The 18656-nt window shown below is 46.4% G+C and overlaps 1 protein-coding gene across 2 annotated transcripts in view; it reads right to left on the bottom strand.

Annotated features, from left to right (window-relative positions):
• Positions 1-18656, bottom strand: part of DAGLB (diacylglycerol lipase beta) — a 65868-nt gene that overhangs the window by 39827 nt on the left and 7385 nt on the right. For both annotated transcript variants that reach the window (XM_030211688.1, XM_030211687.1), the window contains 5 exons: positions 10915-11089; positions 8665-8926; positions 7577-7699; positions 6193-6320; positions 4336-4462 (listed from right to left, as the gene is read on the bottom strand). In XM_030211688.1, the coding sequence (XP_030067548.1) occupies positions 4336-4462; positions 6193-6320; positions 7577-7699; positions 8665-8926; positions 10915-11089 (815 nt within the window). The remainder of the gene's footprint in view (positions 1-4335; positions 4463-6192; positions 6321-7576; positions 7700-8664; positions 8927-10914; positions 11090-18656) is intronic.

Consider the following 18656-nt stretch of genomic DNA (forward strand, 5'->3'; position numbering starts at 1 on the left):
TCAATAGCCAGGCCGTAAGACCACAGGGGGAGGGATCCTCCATCACCACGGGACCCTGATGCAACAGGCCCTGCTCCACTGGCAGCCGCAGAGGAACGTCCACTGAGAGCCTGATCAAGTCCGCATACCAGGGACGTCTGGGCCAGTCCAGACCCACCAGGATTATCCGGCCCGGATGCTTTGCCACCCGGTCTAGCACCCTGCCCAACATGGGCCAGGGCGGGAACACATAGAGAAGCTCCTGTGTCGGCCACTGTTGGAGAAGAGCATCTACTCCCAGGGATCGAGGGTCCCGTCCTCTGCTGAAAAAGCGCGGCACTTGGCAATTGACCGATGACGCCATCAGATCTAGGCTCGGCTGGCCCCAGCGCTTCGTGATGTCCAAGAACGCCTGAGCAGATAGCTGCCACTCTCCGGGATCCAAGGTATGGCGACTGAGAAAGTCCGCCTTGACATTCATGACTCCGGCAATGTGGGCCGCTGACAGCTGTTCCAGGTTCGCTTCCGCCCACTGGCATAGATTCATGGCCTCCTTGGCTAGAGGGGCGCTCTTGGTACCTCCCTGGCGGTTGACATAGGCCACAGCCGTGGCATTGTCCGACAGGACCCGTACTGGCTTCAACGCCAGTACCGGGATGAACTCCAAAAGCGCCAACCGAATGGCTCTGAGTTCCAGGAGGTTGATAGACCACTTTGCCTCTGCAGGAGACCAGAGCCCCTGCGCTGTCCTTCCCAAGCAGTGGGCTCCCCAGCCCGACAAAGAGGCGTCCGTCGTGACGACAATCCACTCCGGGGTCACCAGAGGCATTCCTGCAGACAACTTGTCTGTCTGCAGCCACCAGCTCAGCGCCTTGCGCACTGCTGGGTCCAAGGGAAGGCGCACAGCATAATCCTCCGACACCGGAGTCCAGCGCTGCAGCAGAGAGTGTTGTAGTGGTCTCATATGAGCCCTGGCCCAGGGCACTACTTCCATCGTGGCCGTCATAGAGCCCAACAGCTGCACATAGTCCCAAGCCCGAAGAGGAGAGGCTACTAGGAACTGGTCCACCTGAGCCTGAAGTTTGACAATCCGATTGTCCGGCAGGAACACTCTGCCCACTTGGGTGTCGAATCGAACTCCCAGATACTCCAGGGACTGAGTCGGGCGCAGCTGGCTCTTCTCTCAGTTGATGATCCACCCCAGGGAGCTCAAAAGAGCAATCACCCGGTCCACAGCTTTGCCGCACTCTGCATAAGAGGGGGCTCGGATCAACCAGTCGTCCAGATAAGGATGGACTTGTACTCCTTCCCTTTCGCAGGAAAGCCGTGATGACCACCATTACTTTGGAGAAGGTCCGCGGAGCAGTAGCCAACCCGAACGGGAGGGCTCTGAACTGGAAGTGTCGGCCCAGGACTGCAAAACGCAGAAAGCGTTGATGAGGAGGCCAGATGGGAATATGCAAGTACGCTTCCTTGATGTCCAAGGATGCCAGGAACTCCCCTGCCTTCACTGCCGCTATAACAGAGCAGAGAGTCTCCATGCGAAAGTGCCGAACTTTCAAGGCCCGATTGACCCCTTTGAGGTCGAGTATAGGCCGTACAGAACCTCCTTTCTTTGGTACCACAAAGTAAATGGAGTAACGTCCCTTGCCAAGCTGACTTTCTGGCACCGGAACGACCGCACCCAGGCGGATCAGATTGTCCAAGGTCTGCTGCACTGCCACAGCTTTGACCGGAGACTTGCAGGGAGAGAGTACAAACCCGTCTCTTAAGGGTCGGCAGAACTCTAACTTGTAGCCGTCTCTGATGACTTCCAGCACCCAAGCGTCTGAAGTGACTCTGGTCCACTCGCCCAGAAATGAGGACAGGCGTCCTCCAATCTGCACTGGGCCATGGACCAGGACCCCGTCATTGGGTACGAGACCCTGGGGGAGGACCGGAGGGCGCACCTCCGGGACGGCGGTCTCTGCGAAAGGAATGCTGCTTGGGGGAGAAGTTCCTCTTGAAGGAAGAGGGGGCAGAGGAGCCCGACTTGCCCGGGCGGGTACCGACGGGCTTCCTGAAAACCGTCCTCTGGAGATACCGGGGCGAGCACTGGCCCGAGCCCTGACCTCTGGTAACCTCTTGCCCTTAGACGTGCCGAGATCGGTCATGATTTTGTCCAGCTCGACTCCAAAGTGCAGCTTGCCTTTAAAAGGCAACTTAGCCAGGCGGGACTTAGAGGCGTGGTCCACAGACCAATGTTTCAGCCAAAGCCAGCGCCGCGCAGAGACTGTCTGAGCCATACCTTTAGCCGAGGCTCTCAAGACATCATACAGTAAGTCTGCCAAATAAGCCAAGCCCGATTCCAGGGCCGGCCAATCAGCCCTCAAGGAAGGATCCGAGGGGGAAGCCCGCTGCACCATCGTCAGGCACGCCCTGGCCACATAGGAGCCGCAAACTGAGGCCTGTAAACTTAAGGCAGCCGCCTCGAAGGACGACCTTAAAGCCGCTTCCAATCTTCTGTCTTGGGCGTCCTTTAGGGCCGTGCCACCTTCCACCGGCAACGCCGTTTTCTTAGTCACCGCAGTGATTAAAGAATCCACGGTAGGCCAAATAAAGGCCTCACGTTCACTTTCAGGCAAAGGATAGAGGCGGGACATAGCCCTAGCCACTTTGAGGCTCGCTTCCGGGACATCCCATTGAGCCAAAATTAAGGTGTGCATGGCATCATGCACGTGGAAGGTTCTAGGCGGGCGCTTCATCCCCAGCATAATGGCAGAGCCAACAGGGGCTGAGGGAGAGACGTCCTCTGGCGAGGAAATCTTCAAAATGCTCATGGCCTGCAGTAACAGGTTGGGCAAATCCCCTGAGCGAAAGATCCGCGCTGCAGAGGGGTCATCCGCTCCATCCGAGCGGGAATCCGTCTCCTCCAAGGAATCCCCAAAGGACCGTTGGGAGAACTCAGATACGCTGCCCTCATCTACATCAGAGGAAACAGCGTCCTCTAAGGCCTGGGAATCCACCCGAGGGCGTTTACTTCCGGGGGCCTCAACCCCGTTATCGGACAAGGGAGAAGGGGCAGCGTTCTGCATAAGGAAGGCCTGATGCAGCAGCAAAATAAACTCGGGGGAGAAACCCCCCAGACTGTGTATTTCAGCGGCCTGGGCCACAGCCCTAGACGCACCCTCAACCGGCGCTCGCAAGAGCGGGGGAGCAACATGCTGCGCATCCAAGATGGCGTCCGGCGCAACACTCCGCGAAGGAGCCGCGCGGGAAGAACAGCGCTTAACTTTAGCCGCTTTTTTGTCGTCGCTCCAAATCAAGGGCGGCCATGGCATGAACGTCTCCCAGCTCAAGGGCGGCCCAAGAAGAAGCCGTCCGAGCAGAGTGGCCGGCCAAGATGGCGGAGGCAAGCAGCGGGGGATGGGCGTTTATGGCGGGAAAAACCGCTGCGCCGGAGGAAGACCAGGGACACTGACCGGCCTCCAAATTGACACCCAAACAAGGGCGAATCAGACTTTAAAACCCCCGCATCCCCGCTAGGAGCGCACACGCGGTCCGGGGAGCGATTCTTCGCGCCCTCGCCCTCCGACGCCATAGGCCACGTGGAGATCAATCGGGGAACCCCCTGCCCGCTATAAAAAGGTAAAAATTACCTGCTTCTCGCTCCGAGCTGTAACGACCTGGTGTCCCAGTGAGTAGCTGCAATAAACGTTTAAATAAACGTCGAAATAAACGCCCTTAAAGACGTCCAAAATTGTTTTGTTTTTTTTTTAAACGGAGCCAGCGGGAGGGGGGAGAAAAGGAGGGACCTGGCACCACCAGGTTTGCACTTGCTCAAGAAGAGCCCTCAACCCCAGGTACTCAACAAAACCTAAAGATTAGGCTTGGAGACCTAGCCAGAGCTGCTGCTGTGTGTGACCACCACCTGCTGAGATAGAGAACATACTAAGGAGTTTCCGGTAGCACATGACCACATATAGGGAGGCAAAAGGATTGCTCTCTATCTCCACCTGCTGGTAGATGGACACAACCCACCAGTCTATGGATTGATCAGCATGATGATATGGAAACAGTACATGTTAACTAGAAGAAAAAAAAAAAAACCTAAAACCTGCAGATAAAGGACTGTATGGGGTTGGGGGGGGGGGGGGGGGGAGACCCACGTCCACTACACTAGACCACTAGCCATACTCAGACCCTCTGAAAGACTTTTGAAAGCTCAAATCAAAATCAACGCCCAGAACTGTCAAAAGATTCATCACGTCATAACCAGGTAATTAAAGACTTTAAAACGTAGTTATACCTAATACCTACCAATCAGATGTCTTGCATTCTAAATTAGAACCACTTCAATAAGCACTTTCACACTACCTTATTATGAAAGCTAATGTGGATAAAGTCTCTATATTGCAGCCCCGTGATCTGCAGGATGGATCCAAAATGACAATTCAGGTAATCGCCTCCGACAATATCAGAGTCTGAAGTCCTGTTTCTGCAACTAAGATTACAAAGAAACAGATATCAGCTTTGTTGTACAGGCAACCTAGAAGTCTTTTCAGCGACATACTACACTGTCGTTTAGTAGATAGTTCAGTTTGGGGTGGTAGTTCTGAATGGTCATGAAGAGAATCCTAGATTGCTCCCCAGGTCTGGTTTTCTGTTCTCTAGGTAAGTGAGGAGCTAGGGATGCTGCAGAAACAACATTCACAAGGGGGTAGATATTTTTAGCCATCATTCGACGGCAAAACCTGGCATTCATGTTATCTGAGCTGCAGAAGGAGTTGAAGTCTATCGCCTCCATGGCTGGGATGACTTGGTGAGATGAGAAGGGGTATAAAAGTAAGGAGGAAATCCCTGGATAGTTGTGACAAAAACAGCACGATTATTGTGCCAGTGTATTATTAATCTTTACTTCTGAATATTTTTGAATAAGGGTCAATAGCGCCATAGTCCAATAGAAGCTACTTTCAATTGAGTTAGAGACCCAAAGGGAGCAGAAGGTACTTGTAGGATCAAAAAGGACTACCCAGGTCAAATATGTTTAAGGCTGGAGAACGCAGGCAGAATTGTCCTGAACGCTCCAGATTCTATACATGGTGCCCAGCTCTGTGCGCTTAAATTTGCGTGTGTGCCCAAAATGCGCATACAAATTAATTAAGTAATGAGCCCTTACCTACCAATAATTGAATACTAACAGCCAATTATGAGTATCCTAGTGTCACTTAACCCTTGATTGCCCCAGGTACAAATAAGTGCATTATATAGTATGTAAACTGCTTTGATGGTATATCAAATCCCATCCCCTTTCCCTTATTGAAATTAATTAACACCACTTAAGATTTGCTTATGCATCAGTCTACATGCTATTCTATAAGGCCTAACTCTACTAGCTTGTAACTCAAAAGGGGACATGGCCATGGGTGTCAGGGGCGTTCTGAAAAGTTGCATGCATAGTTACAGTATACTACCTCAATGTGCTTAACCCCGGCGCCAACATTTACACCAGATTTCAGCAGGCATAAGTCTGGCACAGTAATCTGCTAAGCGCTATTCTATAAAGGGTGTGTGAACCCTTCATAGAATAGAGCTTAGGGCCGATTTTTCGTCACCCATTCTTTTATCACCATTTAGAGAATTTCTCTCTTAGTGTATTATTCCCACTGACTGTTGGTAACGTGTCAGGTTGTGATTTTTAATTTACTTCCAAGTGTTTTAGTACATACAGGGGCCTTTTCGTTTAAGGGTTGCTGCGCGGAAACCTGGAATAACTGCCAGCCCAACGCAAGCGGCAGTGGTAGTTCCACCTCAAGTGTGTGCCATTTCCAGCGCTATGGAAAATAATTCCGTAATTTCTAGAGTGGCACTAACCTGGTGGTAATCAGGCAGGTTACTGCCTGGTTCCCCCCCACTCCCCCACGTGGTAAGAATTAAGCCATGTCTTTTTTAGTGGTTTTTTACCCACATCAGTAAAAAGGGCCTCCACTGCTACTGCAGGACCCTTTTTACCACAGCTTGGTAAAAGGACCCCATAATAAATTTTTATCTATCTTTTTTCTGTGGTTTATGGTGTTGATCTGCTGTGGGTTTCTGCCTTTTGCTATTGCAGATCTTGGCCTCTCGTATTTGTCTCTTTCCTATACACTATTACCCATCAACAGTACAAAAAGGTTCTGATCGCGCTCTAATAATATAGTATCCGACGTACTTAAAGCATCATTGGCAACTTACCAATCGCCACTAAGTTTACAGAGTCCAGTAAGTGGGTTACTGAATATATAGAGAGGCCATCCATAGGCAGCTGCAGCAAACTGCATATAGTGGGCAGCCTTCTCTAATTCCGCATCCAAGTCTCCACTCTGGACAAAAAGCAACAAATACGTTAACTAGTCAAAAAAAAAAGAGCAATTTTACATGATACCAGCGTCCAGGAACTACTTAAGCTTTACAGTACATCACTAAAATACTGGGGAAAGAACAGAATGAAGCCGAGAAGCTTTAAAACTGCTGAAAAAAAAACAAGCCAGGGGAATTTAGATTTAACTCCCCCCCCCCCCCATGACAATTTTTTAAAATTACTTCTAAAGGGACTAAATTCACAGTTTAGTAGGGTGATGCCCCTTACAAATGGAAATGAATGAAATGGGGCAGGGGAAGAGGTAAAATTTCTTTAAAGTCCAAAAAACAAGCTAAGGGGCCTTTTTACTAAAGTGGAGTGGAAGAGTGGCCTAGAGCACTGGTCTTGGCATCCAGAGGTGACCGGTTCAAATCCCACTGCTGCTCCTTGTAATCTGGGACAAATCACTTAACCCTCCATTACCACAGGTACAAACAGATTGTGAGCCCTCCAGGGACAGGGGAAATACCTAATGCACCTGAATGTAACTTGACTTGAGCTACTACTGAAAAAGGCGTGAGCAAAATCCAAATAAAATAAAATAAAATATAGATTAGCTTTCAGGAGCTGCGAACATAACTCCAGAGACAGTGTGAATCACCTTCGACATTCACCAGTCTCAGACCACACAGCAAGCTCCTTCTCAGAGCCACATCATGATCACAGCAACAGAAGAACTAAGTCAGCATTATCTAGATTGAAAATATGGACTTCAGCTAGCTTTAAGGTTTGTGTAGGGCGTTAGCTCCGGCATGACCTTTCATAAGGAGATCTGAACATTTTTGAGATAAATGCACACTTATTATTTTTGATAATTCGTTGTTTTCCACTGCAATGAATATATTCAGTTGAAGATAAGTCTTTGATTCATGTGATATGTGGCAAGTCTCTCAACCTTTATGACCACACAGTTTCTTATACAATAATACACCGTTGCATATTTCTTTATAAAAGATTTATACTGTAGGGATATTCTGTTTCTACGTTTCACTAGAGTGGAAGAGTAACCTAGAGGTTAGAGCAGGGGGCTTCCAAACCAGGGAAGCCAGGGTTCAAATCCCACTGCTGCTTCTTGTGATCTTAGGCCTAAGGTACAAAATTAGACTGTAAGCCCTCCAGGAAAAGGAAATACCTACTGTTCTTGAACGTAATTTCCCTAGGGCATTACTGAAAAAGGGCAAGTTAAATTCAAATAAACACATAAATAAAAATAACCACCATTGGAGGTGATGGGGGAAGGCACACCACGTCCTCTGGATCTCTGCACAATTCCACCTTGTCTTGCTCTTGGTGAAGAAGAGTCAGTCCTGCAGCTATGTCACTTGGAACCAAGTCAGTGTCCTGGGAGGGGGAAAAAAAGGAAAAGCTATGACACCTGCCATTTTCTACTTTATGTTTATGAACCTCATTAAAAACTAAGAAATGGTCCCACTACAGCAACAGAATGTAATGCACCCAGTTATATGTACATGGCTACGAGTCACACAATTAGCAGATTAGTTATCTTGGTATCCTGAAACTTCATGATTATAAAATACTGAATGCACACAAACAATAAAATGACAAAATAATAAATGCAGGATCCAATTCAAAAATCAAATTAATAATCTCAGAAAACTGAAATACCACATATAAACACCTAACACTTACAAGGCAAAGAAACCCCCATAAGAACAGAAATATGCTACTTTAAGGGGCCCTTCTACTAAAGCACACTAAAGATCAAGGCTGAACATGCTCTAACATGTTACTTTCTCATGTGCTAAGCCCAGATTTAACAGAGCACATTTATACGGTATTTTCCATTTTTTTAAATTAATGCGGAAAGTGCTCCCCCGTTAACGCTGCATTAGCATGCACTAATGCAAATATGTTAGCTGGTTAACACTTCCATACCCATTCTCCATCCATGTCATGCCCCTCCCAAAAATATTTAACAAACAACTAACACACCAGTTAGCACGCGTAAACAGGTAAAGTACTGCAAGGCTTTAACGCATTTTGCATTAGCCTGTTTTTCCCACGCTAAGTGCAGCTTAGGGCTTAATACCCTTTAGTAAAAGGCCCCTATGTCATTTAAAATCTTGTTAAAACATGATTTGTAATGTATGTTAGCTTAGCAGAAGGAAAGCCGGGGGCCAGAGACAAAGACGACGAAAATAAACCAGAGGTTGACAGGACAGAGCAAGAAGACTATTTCTAGATCCAGGGTATAAAGTTATAGAAAGTCTTGTGATCATCGCTCAGCCAAACTTATTGCAAGTGTGTCATTGATGTATCTTTACATGATTTCCTTTTCATCTTACAGAAAAATAAGAGCTGAAAAGTTCTGCAATACTCGAGAAAGCCGCTCTGTTGTCATCATCATGCCCGATACAGCAGCAGAGACTTTTAATTCTGTTCTCCCAGACACGCGCTGCCTTGCTTTTGACATTGTACAGCACTTGCATAGACTGGCTGCTTTCTAGGTCATGAACATCACTACAAGGAAAGCTTGAAACTTTTTTCTTTCCCAGAGGATCGAAGACAATCACCACTGCAACGGTTGTGAAAAAGATGATGATCCAACTGCAAAACAAGTTCAAAATACAGCCACATTTTATATTCTTTTTTTTTCCCCATATTTTTATTAAAGGTTTTTTTCAAAACATATAACATAAAATTAAACACAAAGTCAAACAATATCAACAATCCATAGTAAACAAGCGTAAATAAAAGATCAGAACAACATTATCATCGTTCCATGACAATACCTTTAGACAAATAGCATGGATACATAAGATCAATTAGTGCTATGGGGTTCCTGACAAAATAAGTCTAAGCGAGCCCAACAGGGGCGTAGCCAGACAGATTTTGGGTGGGCCAGGGCAAGAAGTGGGTGGGCACCAAGTGTTCTCCCCCTCCCCTCCACTGCCAAAAAAAATATCTCAGCTGGCGGGAAACCCCTTCTGTCCACCTTGGCAGTCTGCAGCAGGCATGTGCTGAAAACTGAGCATGTGCAGGTGCCGGTATCGTGGGGAGTAGCATTTTCGTTACCATCAGGGGGAAGTCTTCAGCTGGCCAAGCTTGGGATCCCCACCAGCTACTGGTAAATATGTGCTACTGTTGGGTGGGCCTGAGCCCTAAGTGGGCGGGCACCCAAGCCCACCTGTGGCTACGCCACTGGAGCCCAAGTCTTTAAGACAGACTGAACTCTACGGTGTTCATGGGCCAGAATTGTTTCATATTTTCTGATTACACAGATGTAACTCCACCATTCATTATAATTTAGATTCACATTATTTTTCCAGGTTGAAACAATTAAGTGCAAAGCAACAGCTAACAGTATATTGAACAATTTCTTATCTGAATCTAGAAGAGAGATACTAGGAGAAGAGGCTCGCAGAATCACAACTTCATAAGAGATCGCTGTAGACTCAGGCAAGTGAAAAAAAGACACATTTTTGCCCAAATAAGTCACCAGTATTCTTAACGGTCAACATACCCCGTTACCTGTAAAATCATCTTTAAACATTAAAATGGGCTGAAAAATATTTTTTTTAAAAAGGAAATAAAATGATCACCAGCTGCTCAAACATCATATAGAATATTTATTAATAGCTACTCAAAAATGTCTGTTAGGACTAATACCCAATTTTCTTGCCACAGAAATACACAGAGAGCCCAAATAAAATTTTTTACTTTGAACGACCCTGTTCACTTTTACGGCCCTGTTTATTAAGCCGCTAGAGGCGTGCCAGCGTTTTTAGTATGCACTAGATGCCCATAATATTCCTATAGGCGTCTACACGGTTAGCGAGCACTAATTTTTAGCACGTGCTAAAAATGCAAGCGCACCTTAGATACAGGGCCTCTACTATCATAGCTTATTTTTGTGAAAGAGAATCTATTAGTCCAGTGGGTCCCAAACCTGTCTTGGGGGGGCTCCCCAACCAGTCAGGTTTTCAGGCTATCCGAAATGGATATTCCTGAGAGAGATTTGCATGCACTGCCTCCACTGCATGCAAATCTCTCTCATGAATGTCCACTGCAGATATCCTGAAAACCTGACTGGCTGGGGAGCCCCCGCAAGACAGGTTTGGGACCCACTGCATTAGGCTAAACAAATTTTACATCTATTACTATACGCACAAAACTGAAAAATAACAGGCCCAATATTTAAAAGCATTTATCCAGATAAGTGCTGCTCAACACTGAAAATAACTACAGACTGCCCAATGTTATCTGGATAGAGCCTGAGCAATCCTGGCACACAGCCAAGATATCTGGAGACCAGAGATATTTCAGCACAGAAATAAAGGCAGCATTGGTTGCCATACCCAGATATTCGGATGCATGTTTAAATATTGACCAAAATGCTCTTTTCTCTACTCTCAGATACCCCCTGACCTAGTTCAAGAACATGACAGCCCCTTCCGTTCTTAGTGACTCTCTGGCTTAAACTGGCTATGAATCAGGGTGGGGCAACGAGAGAAGAACTGAAAGAAAAGTGCCTCAAGGATTTGTCCACAGCACCTCTAGTCAACGAATGTAATTTATAATAGTCATGGGCTTACCTTATAATGACGGCGCCCATTACAACACTGACCACAGTTCTGTCGCAGTTCACACCAGCGTCGGATATCCAAATGGCTCCCAGAGTAGCCCATACAAACTCTGGCACATAGAGTGCTAGACGGATGTAAATCAGTTTAGGAATGGACTGCCTTGGGCCAGGGTTAGAAATTGTTCCTGAAAACACAACATCACAGAGTTATGTAATGTGTATTATGTAAAGGTTTGGATTCTTTTTTTTTTTTTTTTTTTTTTGGGGGGGGGGGCAGTCTGCCTATTATCTAATACCAACTGATTTTCATTTTAGGTAAAAAAAAAAAATTTTCCAGATAGTTTGTTAAATTAACAAATAAGGACCAGTCATTACAATATACAATATATGCAAAAGGTTGTAAAACTACTGAAAGAGGAGAATGCCTTTGCCTACTGTATCTAACCCATTTGTAGGTAAACATCCAGGGTTTCCTTTACTGAAATACATTTTACTCCAAAATGAAGACATGGCAACAATCCCAGGCCAGGCAGTGTGTCCCTATATTGACCTATATTACCGTGTATACTGCTATAGAAAAAAAATGTCTTACCTAATAATTTTCTTTCCTTTAGTCCTACCAGACCAGTCCAGACTAATGGGTTAGGTCCATCAACCAGTGGAAGGAGACAGAGAAAAAATTAGTTCTTGTGATTCCAGAATGCTCAGTATTTTGATTAGCCAAGCAGTGGTGCTTCCAACCATATTGCTGGTCATGATTGAGAACTTGAGACTATTTGTCCCATTCAGCCAAGTAGACCACAAAGTTGTGGATCCCAAACCTGGGCCTGGAGGCACTACATAGTAACATAGTAGATGACGGCAGAAAAAGACCTGCACGGTCCATCCAGTCTGCCCAACAAGATAAGTCATATTTGCTGCTTTTTGTGTATACCCTACTTTGATTTGTACCTGTGCTCTTCAGGGCACAGACCGTATAAGTCTGCCCAGCACTATCCCCGCCTCCCAACCACCAGCCCCTCCTCCCAACCACCAGCTCTGGCACAGACCGTATAAGTCTGCCCAGCACTATCCTCACCTCCCAACCACCAGCCCTGCCTCCCGATCTTGACTAAGCTCCTGAGGAGCCATTCCTTCGGCATAGGATTCCTTTATGCTTATCCCACGCATGTTTGAATTTCGTTACTGTTTTCATTTCCACCACCTCCCGTGGGAGGGCATTCCAAGCATCCACTACTCTCTCCGTGAAAAAATACTTCCTGACATTTTTTCCAGTGAGGTTTTCAGTATATCCACAATGAATATTCATGAGATAGATTTGTATGCCTCCACTGCATGCAGATCTCTCTCCTGAATATTCATTGTGGGTATCCTGAAAACCTGATTGGCTGTGGTGCCTTCAGGACCAGATTTGGGAACTACTGCCTTAAAGAAAGAAGGCATATACTCCACTGGCACACAGGCATGTCACTGAAACAGGAGATGCAGGAGACAGAGTACATAGCAAATACCTGAAAAGAAAATGGAGAGCTCCCACAGTAGATCACAAGAAAGAAATCGCAAGCCAAAAAGAAAAACTACAGAAGAGTCAGGTGAGTGTGAGTTGGGTGAGTGTCTGGACTGGTCTGGTAGGAGGACTAAAGGAAAAAAAATCATTATCAGGCAAGACTTAATTTTTCCTGCCTTGTCGTCATACCAGACCAGTCCAGATTAGTGGGATGTAGCAAAGCACTGCACAGAAAGGGTGGGACGTCAGAGAGACCTATATAAAGGTGGCCAAACCTTGATAGCACAAAGAAAGAGAAAGGCTGTATGGTCTTAGTCCAGGTAACCTGAGAGACTACTGGAGAACCCGTAAGGCAAGGTACTCAGAAATATGGCCAAAGAATATACCTAAAAGAGAAAAAGGCCCCATGATCCAGAATAGCACCGACATCCAAAAAAGGAGGGTAAGAATCAATTTAAGTGTCAAACCCATCTCCTGAAGAAAGGATGCCAAACACTTGCAGGTTTGTCAGATGAGAAAATGGAGCACACCTATCAACAATTACATGCAAGCCAGCAGTAGAGACTCTGTTATAACAGGAATTGAGGAACACTGACCTAACCTGGGAAGGAGCCGTGAAAGAATAAACTGCAGGAGGAGTCAATAAAAGAGCTGACTAATGCAGCTTGAACAGTCAACAAATCCTTGTGAGAACCTCTGTTTGCTGGACTGTCTCAAGGAAGAAACAAGATTCTCCTCAAGAGAAGAACACCCTTGCGAAAGGGTAAAACAAAAGGTTCCATGAGTACAGGAGGAACCACTGTAGTGGGACTTCTAAGAAAAAAGAAGGGAACACCCCACGTGAGACAGGGAACCAGAGCAGTCTGGGGTGCCCACCCCCAAAATCTGGAACCAAATAGTGAGTGGAAGAGTTCCTCCAATAATGTCATGTAATATCATAGGACCTCAGGTTGCACTAGAGCTGCAAGAGAACATCCTGAGCTACAATACTGTATGTTCTGTGCTCCAGACCCAAGCACAGAACACACTAGTTATGCAGATCTGTGCCTGAGATAGCCCTACTGCAACGAGTACACTTTTTAAAGCCAATCAGCACCTTCTTTGATATGGAGGGAAACATGGTCAATGCAAGATCAAAAAGCTCAATAGTCCATGGAGCTTGAGTAAATTTTGAACTGAAAATGGTCGATGCTCCTAGGCCAAAAAAGGGCCTCAGAGGGCCCCAAGGATGAAAAATGAAAAGAAAAAAAATTTTTTTTTGATAAAAAAAATTAGAAAAAAGGTTAAATATAGAAAATATGACAGACAAAATATCCCAGAAAGGGAATGCACCAAAAAAGAGAAAGTTCGACGTGCTGAGGACAGATTATAAAACCAAACTCTCTTGCTCTGCAGAAAACTTAAGACTGCTGGTCCTGTGCTCGATCATCGGGTGAAAGGCACCTGCGCATGCATGATGGGGGCACTACCTCAAAATTTTAAAGTGACAGTGCATTATGGCAGTGTACACACCAGGCTACCTGGATGATGTTACCCACATGTGAAAATATTATGACTGCTTGTCCTCGGAGAACAATACATAGAGGTCAGGTACTGCCCTCCAGACAGAAAACCGAGTTGTGATCCGATGACAGATCGAGCAATCTCTATAGTCAAAGGCTGAGCTGTGCGCTTAACCTTCTAACACAGAGCCAGGCTCTACAGAAAGAATGAGAAGTATATGTCGAGACAAGGCTGAATTTGGCAGTCTGAAAAGGAGTAGTGCACAACCTTCAAAAGATGGAACTGGCCTCCAGAGCCACTGTTAAACTGTATTCTCCTGGGCACTGAAAGGGGGGGGGGCATACTTCCCCAGGCCTGGGCCTCCAAGTGGGGCCTGGCGCCAGGGTCTCTCTCTCTCTCCTGCTCCTGATGGGACTCAGGTGATCGCGTCCCAACAGGAGGAGAGAGAAAACTCCAGCACCGGGGCCCCCCTTGCATTGCCTGCCTAGCAGCTGCTGGGCCCTCAGGCCGCGCATACTCAGTTTGGAAACCGAGCATGTGCGACCCGAGGAAAGCAGCCGCAGGGGCAGGCAATGCTGAACAAAGAAAGGAGCCGCGTTGCCTGCAGCCGGCGGTGCCAACCAAGGTACCTCGGACAGGCGGGGGCCCTGCCCCGGCTCCCTCTCTCGGCGGCCCTGGTATTCCCTATCCAGGGATGCATCTGTGTAGCACAACCAAAGATGGAGCTGCTCTCTACCTCTACAGAAAGAGATGATCCCCACCTCTATAGATGTAAGTGCAGAACAACCCTAGAGACGGAACCCTGCTCTACTTTCAGAGCTATATTAACATGATACATCGGGAGGTGGCGCTGTGCTACGCTACATCTTCAGAGAAGGATCCATGCTCTACATACAGAGAGTGAGCCATGCTGAACATGCAAAATGGAATTCAAGCCAGCCCTGAAACACAACCTCCACCCAGAACAAGAGGCAATCACTTTCCCCAACTGTGAAAGATTGAACTGAGCCCTACAAACAGAGATGGGTGGCCTCCCCACAGGAAAATTTGAACAGTTATCAGGCTAGATGGGACAGAGTTCACTAGCCAGAGCTCGAGCGGTGCCCAACCCGCCAAGATGGAGCCAAGCTCACCATCCATACACACAAAGGTGGAATAGCGCTAAGCAGAACGGAAGATCTCTCACAGAGCTAGTCAGAGATCTGCAAAAAAGGTAAATATTACTAACAACGCTGCTTAACTGTGACAGAAAAACAAGCAGACTAGTTAACAAAAGGGAAGAAAAATGACAAAGTGCAAGTCGGATTGGTTACTATGTTGGACGATTTGGGTTAGTGCAGGATAGTGGGATTGGAGGGGGGGAGGAGGGACAGTGGGAGTTCTTCTGTTAAAAAATGTATCTGAGCTGTTTTCTTTTTTTTTTTTTTTGCTTTTTTGTATGTATTGCCATTGGTTGGATACTTAACATTTGATGGACTGTATTGCCTTCTTTAAAGTAAAAAAAACAAAAAACAAAAAACACCCTAACAAGTGAGAAATGAATAAGGACATGCCTAGAAGGTATGGCACGTGTAAAGCCGCTTAGCCAGCAGGGGCCTGGCAGAGCAGAAGATACTGCAGACAGGTAATAGGCTAAAAAAAAACCCAGTGGGCTAGAAGTGAATCAGCCATCAAAACTTGCATAACAAAGTACAGTCAAATTAAGCAAAAATATGTATGTTGGAAAAGCGCAGCTTTGAGGGGCGTTCCTAACTGACAGCAGCAATGCTGCTGGCCTGTAAGCAGATTGGATCTCTATCGATAAACAACAACGTGCCCCGCTAAGAAAAACACACAGTTTTTCAGAGACAGTAGCAACACAGCCCAACTACCTTATCAAGATTTTTTATATATCCTACTATATAAATGAAGAGTGACCGACGTGCTGCGGATGCGCAGAACGTCACAGGTCTCTCCCGACGTGCTTAGAGGCAGGAACAGATCAACCCTGCCGGGCAAATCAAGAGCCAGCACGCTGACGATCCCACCAGGACAGTCACCTGAGGGCATGTTGGCAGCTCAGTAAGGCTCTCCCCTCCCTCCACCCACAGAACTTTAACGTCTCGCTTCCCAGAAGTAACCACTGGGTCCGGTGCAAGACTGGAGAGGCTGTAGAGAGCAGCAGCAGCAGTGGTTCTCTCTCCTTATACTTGCTCCTGTCAGCCCACTGATTTTTGCCTTTAGCTCTGCAGCTATGAAGACATGCTGTTCCTTTCAGCTGCTCGAAGCCTTTCTAGCGTCCTGCCTCTTCTGACAGAACTTCCTGTTTCCGGCCAGGACGCTACACTGGTTTTGGGCAACTGAAAGGAGAAGCATGCCTGCAGCACTAAAGACGAAGTCGGAGGGCTGAGAGGAGCAGGTATAAGAAGAGAGAGAACATGGACTGGGCAGGGGTAGGGATTCAGGAGAGCAGGAAAAATTACTGGTGGAAGGAGGGCAGAGAGAGAGAGAGATGTTTGAGAGGGACAAATGCTGGAAATAGGGGATGAAAAAAACAAGGGAGACTGTGGTCATGGAGTGGAAGGGAGAAATGGTGCTCATGGAGGGGAAGGGAAAAGAGGAGAAAACAGGAGGAGACTGATCGGGAAGGGGAGAAATGGTGCCCATGGAGGGCAAGGGACCTGGAGAGAAGAGAGCCAGGAGGAGATGGTCATACACACTCTCTCTATGAACTCACTCTCACACTCTCTTTCAGACAGGCGCGCGCACACACACACTCTCTCACACACACACTTTTTTTCTCTCTCTCTCTCACACACACACACAAAATATTACCTCCTGTACTTTTACCAGACAAACAGAAGCAGGGAGAAATTTATCTTCTCCTTCCTTGACTCTCTCTCTCTTTCAGACAGACGCACACACACACTTTCTCTGTCTCTCTCTTTCAGACAAGCGCACACACACACACACTTTCTCTCTCTCTCACACACACTCACTGTCTCACACACACACACAAAATATTACAACAATAAGGGAATTACATTTCACAACTAAAAAATGTTGCCCGTTTTAATGGGCTTAACGGCTTGCATTGACATATAAGAATCGATGGTAACTCATCTTGAAGATTAACAAAAAATCTTGCCCGTTTTAATGGGCTTAACGGCTTGTAAGTAAATAAAAGACACTGACAGGCATGTAGAAACAACTGCAGAAATGAATCGGCAGCTAACGAGTCCCATCAGCCCAGCCGCCATATAGTCAAGAGAGACGAAGCCTCCTCCATAACCAGATGCAGTTTGAGGAGAACAATGAAGGTCATTTGCTGCATGACAGACAGTAAAACATAAATTGAGAGAGAGAGAGACTCTTCAAGGGACTATGAGAAAAGCCCCAGAAACTGTGGATTAGAATGCACCAGCTAAATGCCACCAGCTAGTGTACCCCACAAAAATGCGGACGCGAAGATAGCAGCCGAAGGGCGAAATATATTAAGAGGAACAGCGGGAGCAGACAACTTCATGTGCCCCCAGAGATTCAAGGGCCACTATGTCAGCGAGAAGAACTGAAATTTGAACCTAATCAGTAAAACCGAGGCCGAGCTCACAGCCGTGTATGAAAGGGAAGGTCCTCTGGAGAATAAAAACAGCAGTTGCGAATAGGAAAAAAAGAAAACAAAGAGGAGCCAGACAGAAAAACTAAGAGACTTTTCCCGCTCTGAACAGAGACCGTTAGAACTTGCACAGCAAAGGAGACTGGCAAAAATCTTACTGGGAAAGAAGAAAAGTTAAAAACAAGGTTATCTGGAGCTATCCCACTTGAAGCAGAAGACTCATTCACAGCCTGTAGCCTGCTGAAACTCCACAACAGTCACTAAATACATCGATCATGGCAAGCAATGTATTTATTAAGAGCAGTCCAAGTCAGTTTCGAAGCCAACAGTACCAATAAACTGCAGTAAACTATATATCCTGTCCTGGAGAGAATACAGTCTTAACAGTAATTCAAGAATGGGTCTCTTAACACAAGCAGTCATACACTCAACATCAAAATTCCTTCTGGAAGTTATGAACTCACCCTTAAATCACTGGTCAGGAACCATACGGTATAGCTGGAAACACTTCAGCAGATCCCCCAACCAAGCAATCTTCAATGGTACTAAGCCATGCAGACTACTGCAATGGAATTTATGTGGGATGTAAAGAACAAATCACAAAGAAACTTCAGACCGCTCAAAACACAGCAGCTAGGCTTATATTTGGAAAACCGCGGTTTGAAAGCGCCAAACCCCTCCGAGAAAAACTGCACTGGCTCCCAATCAAAGAATGTATTGCTTTCAAAATCTACACCCTGGTTCATAAAATTATTTATGGCGAAGCCCCGGGATACATGACAGACCTCATAGACCTGCCAGCCAGAAACAGGATCAGCACGAACATACCTAAATCTCCACTACCCAAGCTGCAAAGGACTCAAATACAAATCAACTTATGCATCCAGCTTTTCCTATTTAAGCACACAACTATGGAACGCAATGCCAAAAGTCGTAAAAACAACGTATGACCTAAAAACAAACCTGTTCAAAAAGGCAAACCCCACCGACCCAACATAAAAGCCTGAATACCTGCAACACAACAAAACCAAAGCTCGTAATGGACATAACTTTTCCTCTCTAAGATCCCCTAATGTGTCTGTCACACATCAACCTTATTCTACCACAATATCACCTTGTATTTGTTCATACCGGAATTGGCGAACGC

Source organism: Microcaecilia unicolor, chromosome 8 (assembly GCF_901765095.1).
Source record: "Microcaecilia unicolor chromosome 8, aMicUni1.1, whole genome shotgun sequence".
In the NCBI taxonomy this organism is placed as follows: Eukaryota; Metazoa; Chordata; class Amphibia; order Gymnophiona; family Siphonopidae; genus Microcaecilia; species Microcaecilia unicolor.